Below are 23461 nucleotides of genomic sequence, written 5' to 3'. Positions count from 1 at the left end.
GTCATGTTGAACCTTAGAAACGAGATAGCTTCCTCGGATACGACCACATCACACTCTGGCAGCAGTGGCCAGAATTGCGTTATTGAGTCCTTCCTGACCACCAGGATTCAGCGGTCATTACCACAGGACGGCTGTAGGACCTGCAGTAACTCCTCAGACATTTCATATACAAAAAACTTTTGTTTCTTTGTGCAATCTCTCCAGTAGAGGTGGCTGTATACTGGGAAGCTATTTGGTTTCTAAGGGACAACATGGCTATGTTTATGAGAAATTATCTTCACACAGGAACATTTTTTTTAATAACATCCAATTGAAGAAATGTTTATATATGGCAGATTAATGAAACTGAATGTAAGTGCCCAGACGAGAATACCCCTTTAACAAGTGACTTTCCCCTATAGTGATTATGATGACCTAATCATTACCATTACTAAGGTGGGGTTCCAACACTCAGGACCCTTTCCTATTAGCTGATCTTCACCAATCTAGCTCCTTCTGGGATGCAGAATCAGTGATTATGCTAAAGCAGGAATAATGATGGTATGAGGTATGAGGGTAAATAGCATGCAAACAATGTGGGATTAAAGTATATCAGAAAGATCTGTGTTTACAATAATACGACCTAAGAATTGGAAAATAATAAAAGAGCATAAACCTTATAATTGGAGAAAGTGGTTCAGCCACAGCTCATATACTGCCTCTTCATTTGTGTTATTTTCACACCACTGACAACATCTCGGAATTGTGACTATTTGCCTTAACTATGTGTAAATCAGTGCGGCTTACCGGTACAAAGTATGGCTGTGGAGGAGGAGGCTGCGGTGCCTGTACTGTGATGATCTCAAACATTCATCCAGGGTCTGACAAAATCCTGTATCCTTTTATACCCATGTGAGAGGATATTTATAAAGTAAGTGATTTCACTTTATTTGTTTAAATGAAATGAGCTATGCAAGACTCTCAGCATACAGCATCTATGTTGTCTTGTATTGGAAAGTCCACAGAAAGACACATACATTTAAAATGTTTGCAAATTCTTGCAAAATCACTATTTTTTGTCTTTTATGGGGGAATTATCTAATAAATAAAACTAAATGCATGTATGTGTGTCTATGTCCGCTAAAGGGAACTTTACCCTCGTGTTTGCATTCACCAAATTGAACACAACCGCTCCCTGTGATTCAGGGAACACCCTAAATTATGTATTAAGTAGAAATTTCCACCACACGCTTTCCAAAAGACACTTAACCACCAAATACAGGAGCCATTGTCTGCTGGCTGCTGTGGTAGTTAGCAACCAATCACAGCTCAGCTTCTAATTTGCCACAGGTCATTAATATGAGCTCTGTGCTTTGATTGGTTACCATAGGCAATGAGTATAAGACAGCTCATGTGTGAGGTAATGATTGGGAAAGAGAAGAGGGAGAGGAGCAGAGAAAAGTGAAAAGGGGAGGGAGAGAAGTAGAGAGGGAGACAGAGGAAGATATAAAATATATATTGGTAACCCTTTATATTTTGTAATAGCTAAGAGCGGTTATATACTATCCTGGGCAACGCTGGATACAGCTAGTTAAACATAAAAAAACTGCAAAAGATGAAAATTAGCTTATCAATATTGATTGAATATTATTCTGTCTTTCTATCTATTAAATAATCTAGATAGCTATCTGCCTTCCTATCTGAAGATCTATGTCACACTTGAGGAGGGAAGGTGTGTGGAAAAGTTTCTTAAGAGAGTCTGTGGACCCTTTGGACCACTGCGGGAGATGATGGTACTAGCCGCAACCCAGGACCAGAGTCTAACTGGCACCTGGTCTTCACCAGAGCAAGCCACAAAGCGGGATGGTCTTGCTGCGGCAGGGTACAACCAGGGTACCACCGCTTGATAAGAACCCTGGAATGCACAGCAGCACACAGAAATAGTAGCAACACTGAGGATCTCTGGTAACAAAGGAAAGTAGAGGTACACTGGAAACACAGGAAACACAGGAGGGCTTTTACTTAGCAGGAAATGATGGTGAAGATCCGGCGAGGAGTGAAGGGAGATGCCGGATTATAAGGGCGAGCCGGATTAACGAACTCCAATCAGGAGGACGCTGGCCCTCTAAGTCAAGGAGAGCCGGCGTGCGGGCCCTAGGAGAGGGGGCCTGCAACCAGGAGTGTGGAGAGGTGAGTCCAGGCCGGGGAGCAGGACAGTGGCAGCGGGGATCGCGGCACATAGAGGGACACGGGTGTGCCCGCGATCTGCAACAAGGCAAGTTTAGCAGGGCCGTTTCAGCTGAGGAGGCACGAGCGGGTTCTTCAAATACAGGGCAAAATTCAGCCAGAAACGTAGCATGGGAGGCCATGACTGGGTTGTTTCTGTCCCATAGAGGAGTAGCCCAGGCCAGGGCCTTCCCGGAGAGGAGGCTCAGGATGAATGCCACCTTGGAGCGTTCGGTGACAAATTTAGTTGGCATAAGTTTGAAGTGCTATGAGCACTGGGTGATGAAACCCCTGCAGAATCTGGGGTCACCATCAAATTTATCAGGTATAGAAAGTCTGAGCCTTTTCTCTGCTGCTGGAGGACATGCCGGGGTGTGTGAAGGAGTAGCAGGAGGAGACTCAGAAGCCTGATGCTGGGAGTCAATCAGTTGTTGAAGAGTGGAGGCAACTTTGCCTAGAAGTTCTCCATGATAAGCAATTTGCTGGGACTGCCTGTCAACAACGCTGGATAGCTCAGCCAGAAGGCAACGTGGTTCCTTGGCGAGCTCTGACTCCTTGGCGGGATCCATGGCAGGATCTTTCTGTCACACTTGAGGAGGGAAGATGTGTGGAATAGTCTCTTAAGAGAGTCGGTGAACCCTCTGGACCACCACGGGAGATGATGGTACGAGCCGCAACCCAAGACCGGAGTCTAAGTGGCACCTGGTCTTCGCCAGAGCCCGCCGCAAAGCGGGATGGTCTTGCTGCGGCGGGGTGCCACCAGGTCGTTGCACGGGTGTGACTAGGCCCGCGGTGGCAGCCAAGGTAGTACGGCAGGAAATGGAGGAAACGGAACGCTGGTAACGCTGGCACACAGAGGAACACTAAAAACTCTGGCACGGACTGAAGATTCCGCTGGACAGGAACCCTGGAAGGCACAGCAGGACAGGAACCCTGGAAGGCACAGCAGCACACAGGAATGGTAGCAACACGGAGAATCTCTGGTAATGCAGGAACACAGAGGTACACTGGAAACACAGGAAAAAGCAGGAGGGCTTTCACTTAGCAGGAAATGATTGTGAAGATCCGAAGGAGTAAAGGGAGGTGCCGGATTATAAGGGCGAGCCAGATTAACGAGCTCGAATCAGGAGAACACTGGCCCTTTAAGGCCAGGAGAGCCAGCGTGCGCGCGCCCTAGGAGCGGGAGCGTGCAGCCTAGTCAGAGTACAGTCAGGAGCGTGGAGAGGTGAGTCCAGGCCGGGGAGCGGGACAGTGGCAACGGGAACCGCGGCACATAGAGGGACGCGGGTGTGCCCGCAATCTGCAACAAGGATCGCGGCCGCATTCGTGACAATCTAGAAGTAGGTGTATAGTCATACTTTTACATAGATAGAACATGCAGATATTGACATCAATCACAAAGTTTTTTATTTACTTATTTAAATCTAAAAAATGCACAGATATAGAACATGCATCCTCAAGATCCATTAAATGTCTATGTAGTGCTGGATATGTGCCTAGCTTTTTATGGAACTTTTATAAATGGGGCCCAAGTTCTCATAATCTGTGGTCCCAAGTGTCCTACCACCATGAATACATTGTTCTCCCTTATCCTATGAATTGTGGATAAGGATTAATTCTTTCAAGACGGCATCAACTTTTGTATTTATGTTTCCATTCTTCATGGTTTATAAAAACCATAGTGCTTGTTTCCTGAGGGACAAATTTAACTACTTAATGGTTCCTCTTAATATGCTGTGCACTGTAAAATACTGGGCTAATAATAATAAATTTTATTTATATAGCGCTTTACAGATCATAGGAGACATATACAAATAAAATAATACATTACAGAGTACAAACATTGTGCAATTGGGTAGAAATGACAAAAAAAAAAGAATAATTTTCTTACAGGCTTTGCTTTTACGGCTTCAGTTTGGTCCAAGTAACTCCTCTCCTTTTGGTCTGCACAATCCTAAAGATGCCTATACTGGGCCTTATTGTGATGTTTGTACACTTTTTTACTCTTTAGTGTTTGTAGTTTTGTATTCTTTTATTTTATCATAGGGTCCAGCTGACGTTTTCATTGATACCGCTTTGGGAACTGTACAACTGTTGGATAATTTCTTATTCAAAGTGATCACAGCAGTCACACAACAGACACCTGCTGTTACTGTATGACAGCAGACACCTGCCCTGTATGGAGAACGTTCAGCACCCAAGCTCTACCCATATACCCTTGACGGCATAATGACCAATATGCACATCATGATGCGTGTTGGGCTTAAAAGTGGAAACCTCCAAGTAAAAGACTGAATAGGTCTCTTGACTGACTGGTTACATAATTGCAATATCTTCTTTAGTAAGAAGCAAAAAATAGTTACATGCAAGAAGTGTTGGATAGTATTAATTGTCATCCAACTTTCATCTCCTATACTTTTATATTTAGGGAAAATGTACTTTGTATAATCCTTTACTTACTCATAGACATTACCCAGCAACAGCATGTCTGCTTCCTATTTGTTCCCTGCAAGGAATGGCTGTCACTACAACAGAAGGAATTGGAAATACAACAACCAGGCTGCATCCAGTCCAGGTAACTCTGATCATTGTTGGGCCTGTGATGTAATCATATAATGTATTCATATAAAAGGACACTGATTTTATTATCAAAAAGCAACTGGATAGATATTAGAAAAACTGACAATTTAATAGCAATAATGTCATTCTATATTATGACAGATTCAGCATAAGAGATCTTTAACACAGATTATGTGAAATGGATGTTGAGGGTCACACTGGGTGTGCTATAGACCAGGGACATCAAGGCAACTGCTTTGGTGTTGTAGTTGTTTAAAGTAGCTTATGATGACTGATTGTCCCATAATATGTATATAAACCACGGCACACAAAACAGGTTTTTGATGATTGCCACAAAGCCCCAGATATATCATCAGGACATTATTCAGGGTAATGCAATACAGAGGTCTTTTCAATGGATATTTTTGGAGATCTTCTTCAGTCCTGTGAGCCAGGATGATCAGTGGAAGGGCAGTCATGGAAGCTGTGCATCCTACAGGAGAACATACCCTAAAAATATCTACATTTACAAATGGGTAAGATGAGAAGAGCCACACATGTGTGCATGGCATTTTTCTGCCAGTTTATTATCCTATTTTTGGTCGGTTATACATCTCACCTAGGATTGGTTAGCCCTTATCCACACCTGAAGAGGTACTCTGAGAGTCACAGAATATCACTGTGTATTACTATTGTGTTTTAGAAAGAAGAATTGCATGGATTACCTGCTAACTAGTAAACCGGGACTGCAGTCACATTTCACTTTATAGCCATTTGTGTTTTCTCATCTACTTGATTCTCAAGTAGACAAGAGTCCAGCATCATCACTGACTTTTTTAAAGCCGCTTCCTTTGATTGGAGGAGCGTCATAGACTATGTTTTGATTGTAAAAAAAACTTTGAACTACGCTTCACAATTATTTTCCAAAATATGCTTTGTGAGGGACGTTACCCATTTGTGACCTGTTACCTGTGTATTGAGAAATACTGAAAAAGGGGGGAATGAGGGAGTTGAGAGAAGGACGTTGGCTGTGTTTGAATTGCTTAAGAGAATTCCTGAGGGAGGGGGTAGAGGGATTTTAGAGAGATGTTGGCTGTATGTGACTCACTGAAGAGAAATAGGCTCCCTCATTACCCCACCTTCATGCTATAGGATCAGTTATAAAGGAGACTTTGCCAGATTTGGCACTTGCTTCGACTGTTCTGCATACATGGTAAGATAACTTTGGGGACAAAATGTGAACGTTTAAAGGCATGAGGAGGAACAATTTAGGGATGGTTGCACAGTTTTCTAATAGCAGTTTTAAAAAATATTTATTTAGGGGTATCACATTTACGATAGTGTATACTAATACTGTGGAGTTTAAGGACAAAAATGTCCCATTATATGGTCATAGCTAGAGATGAGCGAACATACTCGTCCGAGCTTGATGCTCGTTCGAGCATTAGCGTACTCGAAACTGCTCGTTGCTCGGACGAATACTTCGGCCGCTCGAGAAAATGGCATCTCCCGCCGTTTTGCTTTTTGATGGCCAGAAACAGAGCCAATCACAAGCCAGGAGACTCTGCACTCCACCCAGCATGACGTGGTACCCTTACACGTAGATAGCAGTGGTTGGCTGGCCAGATCAGGTGACCCTGGAATAGACTAGCCGCTGCCCGCGCTGCTCGGATCATTCTGTGTCTGGATGCCGCTAGGGAGAGAGCTGCTGCTGGTCAGGGAAAGCGTTAGGGTGTTCTATTAGAATAGTGTTAGGCAGGAGTGATTCTACAAGAACCCAACAGCCCTTCTTAGGGCTACAATAACGTTATACATTTTTTTTTTTATTTGCTTGTGGCTGGGCTTGCTGGCACTAGTAGTGCAGCTAGTACCATATTGTGAGGAATTTGCAGGGGGACTTGCTACCGTTGTGTTTAGCTCTTAGTGACACACATATCCACCTCAAACACCAAAGTGGGACAATTTATTAGGGGTTTGATTAGAATTAGGCAGAGTCTGCTGATTTTTTTTTTTTTTACCTTTATTTCATTTTATAGCTCAAACTCATCTTGCAAAGCAGTGTGCTTTCATTGTAGGCTACAAAATAGCCATAGGAGAACCCCAACGGCTTACTTAGGCCTACAATAGCATTATATTTTCCTTTTTTTTGTTTGCTTGTGGCTGGGCTTGCTGGCACTAGTAGTGCAGCTAGTACCATAGTGTGAGGAATTTGCAGGGGGACTTGCTACCGTTGTGTTTAGCTCTTAGTGACACACATATCCACCTCAAACACCAAAGTGGGACAATTTATTAGGGGTTTGATTAGAATTAGGCAGAGTCTGCTGATTTTTTTTTTTTTTACCTTTATTTCATTTTATAGCTCAAACTCATCTTGCAAAGCAGTGTGCTTTCATTGTAGGCTACAAAATAGCCATAGGAGAACCCCAACGGCTTACTTAGGCCTACAATAGCATTATATTTTCCTTTTTTTTGTTTGCTTGTGGCTGGGCTTGCTGGCACTAGTAGTGCAGCTAGTACCATAGTGTGAGGAATTTGCTGGGAGACCTGCAACCGTTGTGTTTAGCTCTTAGTGACACGCATATCCACCTCAAACACCGAAGTGGGGCAATTTATTAGGGGTTTGATTAGAATTAGGCAGAGTCTGCTGATTTAGTTTTTTTTTATAACTTTATTTCATTTTATAGCTCAAACTCATCTTGCAAAGCAGTGTGCTTTCAGTGTAGGCTACAAAATAGCCATAGGAGAACCCCAACGGCTTACTTAGGCCTACAATAGCGTTATATTTTCCTTTTTTTTGTTTGCTTGTGGCTGGGCTTGCTGGCATTAGTAGTGCAGCTAGTACCATAGTGTGAGGAATTTGCTGGGAGACCTGCGACCGTTGTGTTTAACTCTTAGTGACACGCATATCCACCTCAAACACCGAAGTGGGACAATTTATTAGGGGTTTGATTACAATTAGGCAGAGTCTGCTGATTTATTTTTTTTTTACCTTTATTTCATTTTATAGCTCAAAGTCATCAGGCACAGCACAAAATCCAGTTGTGTGCTGTCAGTGTAGGTTACAAACTAGCCATAGCAGTAGGATAGCATCGTTTTGTTAAAAAAAAAAAAAATAAACACAAAAAAAAAATAAAAATAAAAGTTTACACTTTAATTTGGAAAATGTTTAACCCGAGGGCTAGGGGTGGAGGACGAGGGCGTGGACGTGGGCGTCCAACTACTGCAGGAATCAGAGGCCGTGGTCCTGGGCGGGTTGAGACACCACCTGCTGATGGGGGAGCAGGGGAACGCCGCAGAGCTACACTCCCTAGGTTCATCATGTCTCAAGTTACTGGGACTCGTGGTAGAGCACTGTTGAGGCCAGAACAGTGCGAAGAGGTGATGTCGTGGATTGTGGACAATGCTTCTAGCCATTTGTCCACCAGTCAGTCTTCCACGCAGTCCACCCATGTCACCGAAATCGGCACTCCTCCAGCTCCTCCACCTCAGCCTCCTTCCCCCCAGTCTGCCCCCTCCCACCAAAATTTGGCATTTGAACCGGCATACTCTGAGGAACTGTTTTCTGGACCCTTCCCACAGTCACAAACCACTTGTCCGGCTGTTGCTGAGCAATTTTCCGATGCCCAGGTTTTCCCTCGGTCGCAGTCTGTGGGTGATGAAGACATTATTGACGTAGTGGAAGAAGTGTGTAAAGAGGTGTCGGAAGATGAGGAGACACGATTGTCAGACAGTGGTGAAGTTATTGTCAGGGCAGGAAGTCCGAGGGGGGAGCAGACTGAGGGATCGGAGGATGATGAGGTGACAGACCCAAGCTGGGTTGATAGGCCGGTTGTACACAGTGCTTCTGAGACGGAGGCGATTCCTATAGCAGAACAGGTTGGAAGAGGCAGTGGTGGGGGCAGACGGAGAGGCAGGGCCAGAGCTGGTGCATCAGCGCCAAATGTTGCCCGTAGTCAAGCTCCCGTGGCAAGGGCTAAATTTTCAGAAGTCTGGAGGTTCTTTAAAGAAACACCGGATGACCGACGGACTGTGATGTGCAACCTGTGCCAAACCAGGATCAGCAGGGGTTCCACCACTACTAGCTTAACTACCACCAGTATGCGCAGCAATATGAATGCTAAACACCCCACTCAATGGCACCAAGCCCGTTCACCTCCGGCCGGGCACACCACTGCTCCTTCCCCTGTGTCATCTGCTAGTCAGCCCCCTGCTCAGGACCCCGGCCCAAACACCTCCCGTGCGAAAACCCCATCTTCGCCTCCACGATCCTCCACAGCATCCACCAGCATTCAGTTCTCCATACCCCAGACGCTGGAGCGCAAAAGGAGGTATAGTGCAACCAACCCACACGCCCAATCCCTCAACGTCCACAGCTCCAAGTTGCTTAGCCTGGAGATGCTGCCCTATAGGCTGGTAAAGACCGAGGCCTTTCGAAACCTCATGGCGGCGGCCGCCCCTCGGTATTCGGTCCCCAGCCGCCACTACTTTTCCCGATGTGCCGTCCCAGCCCTGCACAAGCACGTGTCAGAGAACATCATCCGTGCCCTGACCAACGCCGTTTCTGACAAGGTCCACCTGACCACGGACACGTGGACGAGTGCTGCCGGGCAGGGCCACTATATATCGCTGACGGCACATTGGGTTAACTTGGTGGAGGCTGGGACCGAGTCTGCCCCTGGAGTTGGTCATATACTGCCGACGACGAGGATTGCGGGGCCTACCTCGGTCCAGGTCTCAAAGGCCTATTATGCCTCCTCCTCCTCCCACCCCTCCTCCACCTCCTCCTCTGAATTACCATCCGTGGGCATGGCGCCATCAGTCGATAGCTCTAGGCACAGCAGCAGTGCCATTGCTAAGCGACAGCAGGCGGTGCTCAAACTGCTGAGCCTAGGCGATAAAAGGCACACCCCCCAAGAGTTATTACAGGGCATCACGGCGCAGACTGATCTGTGGCTGGCACCACTGAACCTGAAGCCAGGCATGGTTGTGTGTGACAACGGCCGTAACCTGGTGGCGGCTCTGCAACTCGGCAGACTGACACATGTGCCATGCCTGGCCCATGTGTTAAATCTGATAGTTCAGCGTTTCCTCAAGACATACCCCAATCTGTCTGATTTGCTCACGAAGGTGCGCCGCATCTGTGCGCATTTCAGGAAGTCCAGCACAGATGCTGCCACTCTCAGGGCAGCGCAGCGCCGCCTCCAACTGCCCGCTCACCGACTCTTGTGCGACGTGCCCACGAGGTGGAATTCAACATTAACCATGTTATCCAGAGTTTACCAGCAGCACAGAGCGATTGTAGACTGCCAGATGTCAACTTCCACCAGAACTGGTAGTCAGGTCAGTCAGCTTCCTCAAGTCTACAATGAGGAGTGGACGTGGATGTCTGATATCTGTCAGGTGCTGAGTAACTTTGAGGAGTCAACACAGATGGTCAGTGGTGATGCCGCCATCATCAGCCTCACCATCCCGCTGCTTGGCCTGTTGAAAAGCTCTCTGGTCAGCATGAAGTCGGAAGCTTTGCGCTCGTCACAAGAGACGGGGGAAGAAGATTCCCTTGTTGATAGCCAAAGCACCCTTAGGTCTGTTTCTCAGCGCATATCGGAGGAGGTGGAGGAGGATGAGGAGGAAGAGGAGGAGAATGTTGGCGAGACAGAAGAGGGGACCATTGTTGAGTCCTTCACTGTTCAGCGTGTATGGGCAGAAGAAGAGGAGTTGGAGGAGTTGGAGGAGGAGGAAATGGACAGTCAGGCCAGTGAGGGGAGTGAATTCTTGCGCGTTGGGACTCTGGCGCATATGGCAGATTTCATGCTAAGCTGCCTATCCCGTGACCCTCGCGTTCAAAGAATTTATTCCAGCACCGATTACTGGGTATTCACTCTCCTGGACCCACAGTACAAGCAAAATCTTTCCACTCTCATCCCTGGAGAGGAAAGGAGTGTGAGAATGCATGAATACCAGCAGGCCCTGGTGCACAAGCTGAAACACTATTTCCCTTCTGACAGCGCTAGCGGCAGAGGGCGTACTTCTGCGGGACAAGTAGAGAGGGAGAGTAGGCGAGAAGGCAGCTTGTCCAGCACTGGCAGGGGTACGCTTTACAAGACCTTTGCCAGTTTTATGTCACCCCAGCAAGACACTGTAACCGTCCCCAGTCTCGGCAGAGTAGGGCTGATCTTTACAGAAAGATGGTGAGGGAGTACGTAGCTGACCATACCATCGTCCTAAATGATCACACAGCTCCCTACAACTACTGGGTTTCAAAGCTGCACATGTGGCACGAACTAGCGCTGTACGCCTTGGAGGTTCTTGCCTGCCCTGCCGCTAGCGTGTTGCCCGAGCAGGTTTTCAGAGCAGCTGGTGGCATCATCACCGATAAGCGTACACTAGAGATGAGCGAACATGCTCGTCCGAGCTTGATGCTCGGTCGAGCATTAGGGTACTCGAAACTGCTCGTTACTCGGACGAATACTTCGCCCGCTCGAGAAAATGGCAGCTCCCGCCGTTTTGCTTTTTGGCGGCCAGAAACAGAGCCAATCACAAGCCAGGAGACTCTGCACTCCACCCAGCATGACGTGGTACCCTTACACGTCGATAGCAGTGGTTGGCTGGCCAGATCAGGTGACCCTGGGATAGACTAGCCGCTGGCCGCGCTGCTCGGATCATTCTGTCTCTGGATGCCGCTAGGGAGAGAGCTGCTGCTGCTCAGGGAAAGCGTTAGGGTGTTCTATTAGCTTACTGTTAGGCAGGAGTGATTCTCAAAGAACCCAACAGCCCTTCTTAGGGCTACAATAACGTTCTACTTTTTTTATTTTAATTTGCATCTTTTACCATTTTGTGAGGAATTAGCAGGGGGACTTGCTACCGTTGTGTTTAGCTCTTAGTGGCACACATATCCATAGCAAAGACCGAAGTGGGAAAATTCAGTAGGGGTTGGATTTCTATTAGGCAATAACTCAGTGTCATCTCATCTGGCATAGTACTGTGCTTCCTTTGATACTTGGCTAGAAAATAGCCATAGGAGAATACAAACAGCTTCTTGAAGCCTACAGTAGCGTTCTATATATTTGATTTCTGGTTGATCTGCTGGTGACTGTAGTTTCTGCAGTGCATGTACTTGCCAATTCTGAGCAATTTGTAGTGGGACTTGCGACCGCTGTGTTCTGCGCTTAGTGGCGCACATATCCATAGCAAAGGCCGAAGTGGCAAAATTCAGTAGGGGTTGGATTTCTATTAGGCAATAACTCAGTGTCATCTCATCTGGCATAGTACTGTGCTTCCTTTGATACTTGGCTAGAAAATAGCCATAGGAGAATACAAACAGCTTCTTGAAGCCTACAGTAGCGTTCTATATATTTGATTTCTGGTTGATCTGCTGGTGGCTGTAGTTTCTGCAGTGCATGTACTTGCCAATTCTGAGCAATTTGTAGTGGGACTTGCGACCGCTGTGTTCTGCGCTTAGTGGCGCACATATCCATAGCAAAGGCCGAAGTGGCAAAATTCAGTAGGGGTTGGATTTCTATTAGGCAATAACTCAGTGTCATCTCATCTGGCATAGTACTGTGCTTCCTTTGATACTTGGCTAGAAAATAGCCATAGCAATAGGATAGCATTGTTTGGTTTTAAAAACTCAAAAAAAAACAAAAAACACAAAAAAAAAAAAAAAAACACAAAAAAAAACAAAAAAAAGTAAAAAAAAAAATAAAGTTATAACTCTCATTTTAAAAATGTTTAACCCGAGGGCTAGGGGTAGAGGACGAGGGCGGGGACGTGGGCGTCCAACTACTGCAGGGGTCAGAGGCCGTGGTCCTGGGCGGGGTGAGACACCACCTGCTGATGAGGGAGCAGGGGAACGCCGCAGAGCTACACTCCCTAGGTTCATGTCTGAAGTTACTGGGACTCGTGGTAGAGCACTGTTGAGGCCAGAACAGTGCGAACAGGTGATGTCGTGGATTGCTGACAATGCTTCGAGCAATTTGTCCACCACCAGTCAGTCTTCCACGCAGTCCACCCATGTCACCGAAATCGCCACTCCTCCAGCTCCTGCACCTCAGCCTCCTCCCCCCCAGTCTGCCCCCTCCCAGGAAAATTTGGCATTTGAACCGGCATACTCTGAGGAACTGTTTTCTGGACCCTTCCCACAGTCACAAACCACTTGTCCGGTTGCTGCTGAGCAATTTTCCGATGCCCAGGTTTTCCACCAGTCACAGTCTGTGGGTGATGATGACCTTCTTGACGTAGTGGAAGTGTGTAAAGAGGTGTCCGACGATGAGGAGACACGGTTGTCAGACAGTGGGGAAGTTGTTGTCAGGGCAGGAAGTCCGAGGGGGGAGCAGACTGAGGGATCGGAGGATGATGAGGTGACAGACCCAAGCTGGGTTGAGAGGCCGGGTGAACACAGTGCTTCTGAGACGGAGGAGAGTCCTCGACCTGAACAGGTTGGAAGAGGCAGTGGTGGGGCCAGACGGAGAGGCAGGGCCAGAGCTGGTGCATCAGCGCCACTGTCAACTAGTGAAGCTCCCGTGGTGAGGGCTCTTGCGGCGAGGGCTAGATCTTCAGAAGTGTGGAGGTTCTTTAAGGAAACACCGGATGACCGACGGACTGTGGTGTGCAACATTTGCCAAACCAGGCTCAGCAGGGGTTCCACCACTACTAGCTTAACTACCACCAGTATGCGCAGGCATATGAATGCTAAGCACCCCACTCAGTGGCAACAAGCCCGTTCACCTCCGGCCGTGCACACCACTGCTCCTTCCCCTGTGTCAGCTGCTAGTCAGCCCCCTGCCCAGGACCCTGCCACAAAAACCCCATCGTCGCCTCCACGATCCTCCACAGCATCCACCAGCGTTCAGCTCTCCATACCCCAGACGCTGGAGCGGAAACGCAAATATAGTGCAACCCACCCGCACGCCCAAGCCCTTAATGTGCACATCTCCAGATTGCTTAGCCTGGAGATGCTGCCCTATAGGCTAGTAGAGACCGAGGCCTTTCGCAACCTCATGGCGGCGGCCGCCCCTCGGTATTCGGTCCCCAGCCGCCACTACTTTTCCCGATGTGCCGTCCCAGCCCTGCACCAGCACGTGTCAGACAACATCATCCGTGCCCTGACCAACGCCGTTTCTGACAAGGTCCACCTGACCACGGACACGTGGACGAGTGCTGCCGGGCAGGGCCACTATATATCGCTGACGGCACATTGGGTTAACTTGGTGGAGGCTGGGACCGAGTCTGACCCTGGGGCTGCTCATATACTGCCGACGCCGAGGATTGCGGGGCCTACCTCGGTCCAGGTGTTTCAGGCCTACTATGCCTCCTCCTCCTCCCACCCCTCCTCCACCTCCTCCTCCGAACTACCATCCGTGGGCACGGCGCCATCAGTCGGTAGCTCTAGGCACAGCAGCAGTGCCGTCGCTAAGCGACAGCAGGCGGTGCTCAAACTGCTGAGCCTAGGCGACAAAAGGCACACCGCCCAAGAGCTATTACAGGGCATCACGGCGCAGACTGATCTGTGGCTGGCACCGCTGAACCTCAAGCCGGGAATGGTTGTGTGTGACAACGGCCGTAACCTGGTGGCGGCTCTGCAACTCGGCAGACTGACACATGTGCCATGCCTGGCCCATGTGTTAAATCTGATAGTGCAGCGTTTCCTCAAGACATACCCCAATCTGTCTGATTTGCTCACGAAGGTGCGCCGCATCTGTGCGCATTTCAGGAAGTCCAGCCCAGATGCTGCCACTCTCAGGGCAGCGCAGCGCCGCCTCCAACTGCCCGCTCACCGACTGTTGTGCGACGTGCCCACGAGGTGGAATTCAACACTGACCATGTTATCCAGAGTTTACCAGCAGCGCAGAGCGATTGTAGACTGCCAGATGTCAACTTCCACCAGAACTGGTAGTCAGGTCAGTCAGCTTCCTCAAGTCTACAATGAGGAGTGGACGTGGATGTCTGATATCTGTCAGGTGCTGAGTAACTTTGAGGAGTCAACACAGATGGTCAGTGGCGATGCCGCCATCATCAGCCTCACCATCCCGCTGCTTGGCCTGTTGAAAAACTCTCTGGTCAGCATGAAGTCGGAAGCTTTGCGCTCGTCACAAGAGACGGGGGAAGAATATTCCCTTGTTGATAGCCAAAGCACCCTGAGGTCTGTTTCTCAGCGCATATCGGAGGAGGTGGAGGTGGAGGAGGATGAGGAGGAAGAGGAGGAGAATGTTGGCGAGACACAAGAGGGGACCATTGTTGAGTCCTTCACTGTTCAGCGTGTATGGGCAGAAGAAGAGGAGTTGGAGGAGTTGGAGGAGGAGGAAATGGACAGTCAGGCCAGTGAGGGGAGTGAATTCTTACGCGTTGGTACTCTGGCGCATATGGCAGATTTCATGCTAGGCTGCCTATCCCGTGACCCTCGCGTTCAAAGAATTTATTCCAGCACCGATTACTGGGTGTTCACTCTCCTGGACCCACGGTACAAGCAAAATCTTCCCACTCTCATCCCTGGAGAGGAAAGGAGTGTGAGAATGCATGAATACCAGCAGGCCCTGGTGCACAAGCTGAAACAGTATTTCCCTTCTGACAGCGCTAGCGGCAGAGTGCGTAGTTCTGCGGGACAAGTAGCGAGGGAGAGTAGGCGAGCAGGCAGCTTGTCCAGCACTGGCAAGGGTACGCTTTACAAGGCTTTTGCCAGCTTTATGTCACCCCAGCAAGACACTGTCACCTGTCCCCAGTCTCGGCAGAGTAGGGCTGATCTTTACAGAAAGATGGTGAGGGAGTACGTAGCTGACCATACCATCGTCCTAAATGATCACACAGCTCCCTACAACTACTGGGTTTCAAAGCTGGACATGTGGCACGAACTGGCGCTCTACGCCTTGGAGGTTCTTGCCTGCCCTGCCGCTAGCGTCTTGTCCGAGCGGGTTTTCAGTGCAGCTGGTGGCATCATCACCGATAAGCGTACACGCCTGTCGACTGACAGCGCTGACAGGCTGACGCTTATTAAAATGAATAAAGGCTGGATTTCTCAGAATTTCCAATCTCCACCAGGTGAAGGAAGCTCAACCTGAATAATTGATCCACTCCTCCTCCTCCTCCTCATTTTCCTCCTTCTCCTCCTCTTTGTACAGTAAAGCAGAGGAAAATGGCTATTTTTTGACAGGGCCCACTGGCTCTTGCTATAGTACTTCATGCATTTAATTTTTCTGGAGGGCCACCTACCCGGTCCTCTGTTTGAAACAATTTTTGTGAGTGCCACATACAGGCACTCAATCTATTCCATTTTTCTGGAGGGCCACCTACCCGGTCCTCTGTTTTAAAAATTTTTTGGGACTGCCACATACAGGCACTCAATCTATTCCATTTTACTGGAGGGCCACCTACCTGCTCCTCTGGTTTGAAACATTTTTGGGACTGCCACATACAGGCACTCAATCTATTCCATTTTACTGGAGGGCCACCTACCTGCTCCTCTGGTTTGAAACATTTTTGGGACTGCCACATACAGGCACTCAATCTATTACATTTTACTGCAGGGCCACCTACCTGCTCCTCTGGTTTGAACAATTTTTGGGACTGCCACATACAGGCACTCAATCTATTCCATTTTACTGGAGGGCCACCTACCTGCTCCTCTGGTTTGAAACATTTTTGGGACCGCCACATACAGGCACTCAATCTATTCCATTTTACTGCAGGGCCACCTACCTGCTCCTCTGGTTTGAACAATTTTTGGGACTGCCACATACAGGCACTCAATCTATTCCATTTTACTGCAGGGCCACCTACCTGCTCCTCTGGTTTGAACAATTTTTGGGACTGCCACATACAGGCACTCAATCTATTCCATTTTACTGCAGGGCCACCTACCTGCTCCTCAGGTTTGAACAATTTTTGGGACTGCCACATACAGGCACTCAATCTATTCCATTTTACTGGAGGGCCACCTACCTGCTCCTCTGGTTTGAAACATTTTTGGGACTGCCACATACAGGCACTCAATCTATCCCATTTTACTGGAGGGCCACCTACCTGCTCCTCTGGTTTGAAAAATGTTTGGGACTGCCACATACAGGCACTATCCAAATTAAATTGTCTCCATAGCAGCCTCCACACGTTGTCTCCATTGCTACCTCCAAAAGTCGTCCATATAGCTGCCTCCATACATCGTCCCTTTATCAAACGAGGTGTGTCAGGCAGAAATTTGGGTTGTTTTCATGGATTCCACATCAAAGTTGTTAACTTTGTCGCCACCCTGCTGTGTAATCCCCAAAATATACTGGCAAACTTTTACCATTTAGGGATATTATTTCAGCGCTTCTTGCGCATCTGTTTACATTCCCCTCACCCGGCATATCCTAAACTTATAAGAACGCTACTACACTTGATCTTATACAAAAGGTTCTTAGAAGTGCTGTTTGGGGAGTAGCCTAGAGACAGGGGCTTGGATTGGCGAAAGCTCGCCTGGCAGCGGAGCGCCAGCTCCATGCCAAGATCCAACTAACATAGTTTTAACTGCAGCACCTTTAATCTACTACTAGTTCACTGCCTCCATACATCGTCCCCTTATCAAACGAGCTGTGTCAGGCAGAATTTTGGGTTGTTTTCATGGCTTCCATGTTAACTTTGTCGCCACCCTGCTGTGTAATCCACAAAATATACTGGCAAACTTTTATCATGTACCGATATTATTTGAGCGCTTCTTGCTCACCTCCTTTGGTTCCTCTCTGCCACCCATTGGTTTGAAGCCTGAGTCCATTTAGGGTATGTCGCCATGACACTCTCTAGCCTGCTGCCGCTGCCTCTGCATGCCGTCCCCTATAGTGTCAGGGTCAATTATTGGATGTTTTAGATGCTATCTAGCTTCATTCTGTCACTCTGTCATGGCCATGCTGTTGCCCATAATTTTGGCATAATGGTGCGATTATGCAGCCTCAGAGGCATCCATGCATGCTGCCCCTGCTGTTTCCTGTCCATTTCCGTGGTGTTTCCATCCTTTTCTGAGGTTCCCAGGTGTTTGGCCAAGCTTCCCTGTGCAGAGCCTTGGTCCCCTTGAAAAATGCTCGAGTCTCCCATTGACTTCAATGGGGTTCGTTATTCGAGACGAGCACTCGAGCATCGGGAAAAGTTCGTCTCGAATAACGAGTACCCGAGCATTTTAGTGTTCGCTCATCTCTAGCGTACACGCCTGTCGACTGACATCGCTGACAGGCTGACGCTTATCAAGATGAATAAAGCCTGGATTTCTCCAGATTTTCATTCTTCACCAGGTGAAAGAAGCTGAACCTGAATAATGTATGCACTCCTCCTCCTCATTGTCCTTCTTCTCCTCCTCTTTGTACACTAAAGCAGAGGAAACTGGCTATTTTTTGCCAGGGCCAACTGTCTCTGGCTATAGTACTCTATGTATTTAATTTTTCTGGAGGGCCACCTACCCGGTCCTCTGTTTTAAACAATTTTGGGAGTGCCACATACAGGCACTCAATCTATGTAATTTTTCTGGAGGACCACCTACCTGCTCCTCTTGTTTGAAAACTTTTTTGGACTGCCACATACAGGCACTCAATCTATTTAATTTTTCTGGAGGACCACCTACCTGCTCCTCTGGTTTGAAAACTTTTTTGGACTGCCACATACAGGCACTATCCAAATTAAATTGTCTCCATAGCAGCCTCCACATGTCGTCTTTTTAGCTGGCTCCACACGTTGTCTCCATTGCTACCTCCACACGTCATCGCCATAGCTGCCTCCAAAAGTCGTCCACATAGCTGCCTCCATACATGGTCCCCTTATCAAACGAGCTGTGTCAGGCAGAATTTTGGGTTGTTTTCATGGCTTCCACATCAAACTTGTTTACTTTGTTGCCACCCTGCTGTGTAATCCACAAAATATACTGGCAAACTTTTATCATTTACCGATATTATTTCAGCGCTTCTTGCGCATCTGTTTACATTCCCCTCACCCGCCATATTCCAAACTTATAAGAACGCTACTACACTTGATCTTATACAAAAGGTTCTTAGAAGTGTTGTTTGGGGAGTAGCCTAGAGACAGGGGCTTGGATTGGCGAAAGCTCGCCTGGCAGCGGAGTGCCAGCTCCATCTAAAGATCCAACTAACATAGTTTTAACTGCAGCACCTTTAATCTACTACTAGTTCACTGCCTCCATACATCGTCCCCTTATCAAACGAGCTGTGTCAGGCAGAATTTTCAGGTGTTTCACCAGATACATAGTGGAACTCGGCCCATCTGTCGCCGCCATGCTGGAGACCTGAAGTTGCAATCATAGCAGCGAAATATGGATGCCCCTTACTGTCGCTCTTAATCATGGAACCATTTCCGTAAAAACAATTAAAAATAGAACCACTATGCTATTCCATTATTCCTAGGTGAAATATTCAAACAACCCGGCCTGATTTGAAAATTATAATTTTTTCAAAGTAAACGCTTCTGGCCCCCAGGCCCATTTTGGGTGGGGAGGAGCTGTGAGACAGGGGCTTGGACAGGCGAAAGCTCGCCTGGCAGTGGACCGCCAGCTCCATCCCAAGATTAGGCAGCCTCAGAGGCATCCATGCATGCTGCCCCTGCTGTTTCCTGTCCATTTTGCCTCCACGATCCTCCACAGCGTCCACCAATGTCTCATTTCAACTCTCTATACCCCAGACGCTGGAGCACGAGAGGATATGCAGCACATCATCCCCTTATCAAACGAGCTGTGTCAGGCAGAATTTTCAGGTGTTTCACCAGATACATAGTGGAACTCGGCCCATCTGTCGCCGCCATGCTGGAGACCTGAAGTTGCAATCATAGCAGCGCAATATGAATGCCCCATACTGTCGCTCTTAATCATGGAAGTCGTCTCCATGGCTGCCTCCACATGTCGTCCCCTTATCAAAAGAGCTGTGTCAGGCTCATTTTTCGGGTGTTTCACCAGGTGGTGTCGCCACCATGCTGTGTTATCGACTAAATATACCGTCAACCTTTTGTTCGCATAGGAAATCCTTTCACCTCCTTTGGTGAAACCTGAGTCCATTTAGGGTATGTCGCCATGACACTCTCTAGCCTGCCACTGCTGCCGCTGCCTCTGCATGCCGTCCCCTATAGTGTCAGGGTCAATTATTGGATGTTTTAGATGCTATCTAGCCTCATTCGGTCACTCTGTCATGGCCATGCTGTCATTTGGCATAATGGTGCGATTAAGCAGCCTCAGAGGCATCCATGCATGCTGCCCCTGCTGTTTCCTGTCCATTTCCGTGGTGTTTCCATCCTTTTCTGAGGTTCCCAGGTGTTTGGCCAAGCTTCCCTGTGCAGAGCCTTGGTCCCCTTGAAAAATGCTCGAGTCTCCCATTGACTTCAATGGGGCTCGTTATTCGAGACGAGCACTCGAGCATCGGGAAAAGTTTGTCTCGAATAACGAGTACCCGAGCATTTTAGTGCTCGCTCATCTCTAGTTATTAACTATACAGGGAAACACTAGGTACTTCTTCAAATAGAAAAAAATTTTTGTATGCAACTCACCCTTGTTGTCACGCTTTGGAAGAATTCCACACTGTGAAGGAAATCCAACACGTATTGTCTGCACGTGAAGGGAGTGCACTTGCGTGGTCTGCTAGGACTGCAATTGATTGAATGACCTGTGAGACGTGTGTTCCGTTGTAGTGAAGCTCCCGGGAATACACTCCCCCTATGACATCTTACTACGTAGAAACACACGCTTGTTTTAAATATTTTACATGCTATCAGGAGCTTATGCCATGACTAAGAGCACAGACGTGCTCGAAACGCGTAGGTCTTACTCCTACTAATCCAGGATGTTTTAAAAGTTTGACGTAGGATGTGCCGCAATCACTTGTATTTTTGGAACCACTAGGTAATACTGCTAGTATCCAATAAAGTTTGAAAATTGTATTACTTTATCTTGATGAGGGATATAATCATCCTTTTACATAACATTATATAACACACCTTATACTTTATGTTGATGCACTTGGTATTGTTGCCACTTTCATTTGGCCTTTCTGTTTACTCTTTAGGAGAGATTAGCTAAAGCTCATGGTTCGCAGTGTGGGTTCTGTAGTCCTGGGATGGTCATGTCCATGTATTCACTGCTGAGAAATAACCCTGAACCCACCATTGAAGAGATCATGGATTATTTATCTGGTAGGTAATCATCAGACCCTTATCTGTTCTAATATTGACTAAAAACAGTGACCCCTTAGTGTCCCAGTAATGTAGCTATAGGGGTTGTAGAGATACAACGGGAAATAAGTTGCCAATGAAGCATTAAGCATGTTAGATATCAACCTGGTTCATCTTTTATATGGTTAGGCTGCCGACATGTACATTATGTGTCCTGCCCGATACACTTCTTTATGTATCTGTTGGCTGGCGCGGTCCAACTTGACATAGTTTTGCGTTAAAACCAGTGAATGAAAGTTTACATTAGCATGGAGGGGGCATAGTTACTATTATAACTGCAAATTCTGATTATTTCACTACTTCTATATCAAGCAGTTATAAATCTCCCCCAATCTGCCAATCTTACAAAAAACTATAGATTTGACTAGTCAGACTCATACCATTCAAAGCTTCAATAGTTTAGCTTCTTTGGAAGATGGACCACTAGCAGTCATTTATGAAACCTATGGAAAAACCTATGCCAGAATACTGATGATACCAAAAATGTTAGCCTGGGTATAAATGTGTTAACCTATCCATTGTATGTATTCATTACAGGAGCAGAAGAACTGAAGCGTTAGATGTTTTACATTCTGTAAACAAACAGAACCCAAACGTTTCTTTGACTGTAATGGGATGTCATTAAGTGTCCTGCATTCAGGGATTTTTGGTCCAGTAAAATAAGGAACAAAATATACATCAGAGACTCCTAATGGAGTATCACTGCTTATTTAAGAATAGGTTTAGTTGTTGTTAGAGCAGTTCATGTCATGTCCAGGGGAAACTGTTAAAGGGGTTGTCCACTTTCAGCAGATATTTGATATGATTTGTGTAAGGAAATTTATACAATTTTCCAATATACATTTTGTATCAATTCCTCACGGTTTTCTAGATCTCTGCCTGCTGCCCTGCTATAAAAGCTTTTACTTCCAGTGTATAGAAATCTGTCCATGTGATGTGATGCAGGTGCAAGTGCACAAACTATTATTATCACACAGTTCCTATTACTCTCTGTAATAATAGCATAATTGCATCACATGGACAGATTTTTATTCACTAGAAGTAAACATAGAAGCTTTCTATAGCAGGACAGCAAGCTGAGATCTAGAAAACTATGAGGAACTGATACAGAAAATATATTGAAAACTTGTATAATTTTTCCTTATAAAAACCATATCAAATGTTTGCTGAAAGCGGACAACCCCTTACATTTTACCTCCACAGCATGTTGCGTATTGTGAAGTTACTGCATCATGTGATCTTATTATTATATTGTATGAGCTTTATTGAATTATCTTATCTCTTCTTTCCATTATTACATGTGAATGTAACCATTTGTGTTGCTCTAGGAAACCTCTGTAGATGCACAGGGTACAGGCCAATTTTGGATGGTTTTAAGACCTTTGATAAGGTTAGTAGAATTATAAATTATTAATTGCTAATATTTTTAGTATTGTTACATCTCTAGTCAATGGACTATTTTGATTTTTTAGGCTTGCTGTCGCGATGAAGACAATAAGGTGCCTGAGACAGAGGTATAGCGACTTTTTTTCCTCTCATTTTAGGATTTCCCTTTACCATTTTAACAAAATAGACTTTATAAATCTTAGTTTCTTGCACAGTACAAATATGTAAATTTGTAAGTGTAATATCTCATTTATTCTTTCATTTTGGATTTTCTTTTATCCTCTTTTCCAACTGCATTACTTTATGGTCTTGACTTATTCACTTAAGACTGAATAACAATTTATGAAGTAGAATTCCCTCTTTAATTTTTTTTCCTGGTAGATGTAAATGTATTGCAAAAATAGTCTGAACTAGTTTGAGTCTTGAGTTTAACTATGTTAAAGGCATTTTCCCATTTAGTGATTGTTCTTAGGCTATTAGTTGTCATAAGTGAATGTGAGAGAGTCACGTGTGCACAAGCCATTTATGAACCTGGATATAGATTTATTGATCTAGCATAAAGCTGAATACCCCTTTTATGGGAATTTGTGCTTCCGATTGTCTTGCTAGCACATATCATTCCAGGATTTATGTGCAGTGCATGTGTTTTATTTATTTATTTATTTGGGAGGGGGTAGCTATTAATTAACACTTTTAATAAAAAAAAGGTTTGTATTGCACACAGTCACCCAAACTCTTCAATGAAAAAGATCTTTTGCCAGTGGATCCTACACAAGAATTTATATTCCCACCTGAACTGATGGTGAGTATACTATAAAAAACACAACAGATTTTCAGCTCATTCAGGAATACTCAGTATATTGAGTAATTCCAATGCATCATATTAAAGTGGAAAGTGAAGTGGTTAGCACAATTCATATAGGGCTAGTTTTTATCAGGTTTTCTAGCACATATAGAGTAGCTGGTCTAGCATATTTCACTATCCCTTTGCTACTATTCTTAAAGGAAATCTTCAGCTCAAGCATGATAAATAGAGATGAGCGAGCACTAAAATGCTCGGGTACTCGTTATTCGAGACAAACTTTTCCCGATGCTCGAGTGCTCGTCTCGAATAACGAGCCCCATTGAAGTC

At 46.4% G+C, this 23461-nt stretch overlaps 1 protein-coding gene across 4 annotated transcripts in view; it reads left to right on the top strand.

The window, feature by feature from the left end:
- LOC140075372 (aldehyde oxidase 1-like) overlaps window positions 1-23461 on the top strand; it is a 152418-nt gene that overhangs the window by 21462 nt on the left and 107495 nt on the right. For 2 of the 4 annotated variants that reach the window (XM_072121172.1, XM_072121170.1), the window contains exons 3-8: window positions 777-873; window positions 4672-4780; window positions 20778-20904; window positions 22272-22333; window positions 22416-22457; window positions 23054-23131. In XM_072121172.1, coding sequence (XP_071977273.1) covers window positions 777-873; window positions 4672-4780; window positions 20778-20904; window positions 22272-22333; window positions 22416-22457; window positions 23054-23131 — 515 coding nt within the window. The remainder of the gene's footprint in view (window positions 1-776; window positions 874-4671; window positions 4781-20777; window positions 20905-22271; window positions 22334-22415; window positions 22458-23053; window positions 23132-23461) is intronic. The other 2 variants (XM_072121173.1, XM_072121174.1) reach the window with 2 other exon arrangements.

Source organism: Engystomops pustulosus, chromosome 8 (assembly GCF_040894005.1).
Source record: "Engystomops pustulosus chromosome 8, aEngPut4.maternal, whole genome shotgun sequence".
NCBI lineage: Eukaryota > Metazoa > Chordata > Amphibia > Anura > Leptodactylidae > Engystomops > Engystomops pustulosus.
The sequence above is the reverse complement of the archived record's forward strand: the minus strand, read 5'-3'. Positions and strand labels throughout refer to the sequence as shown.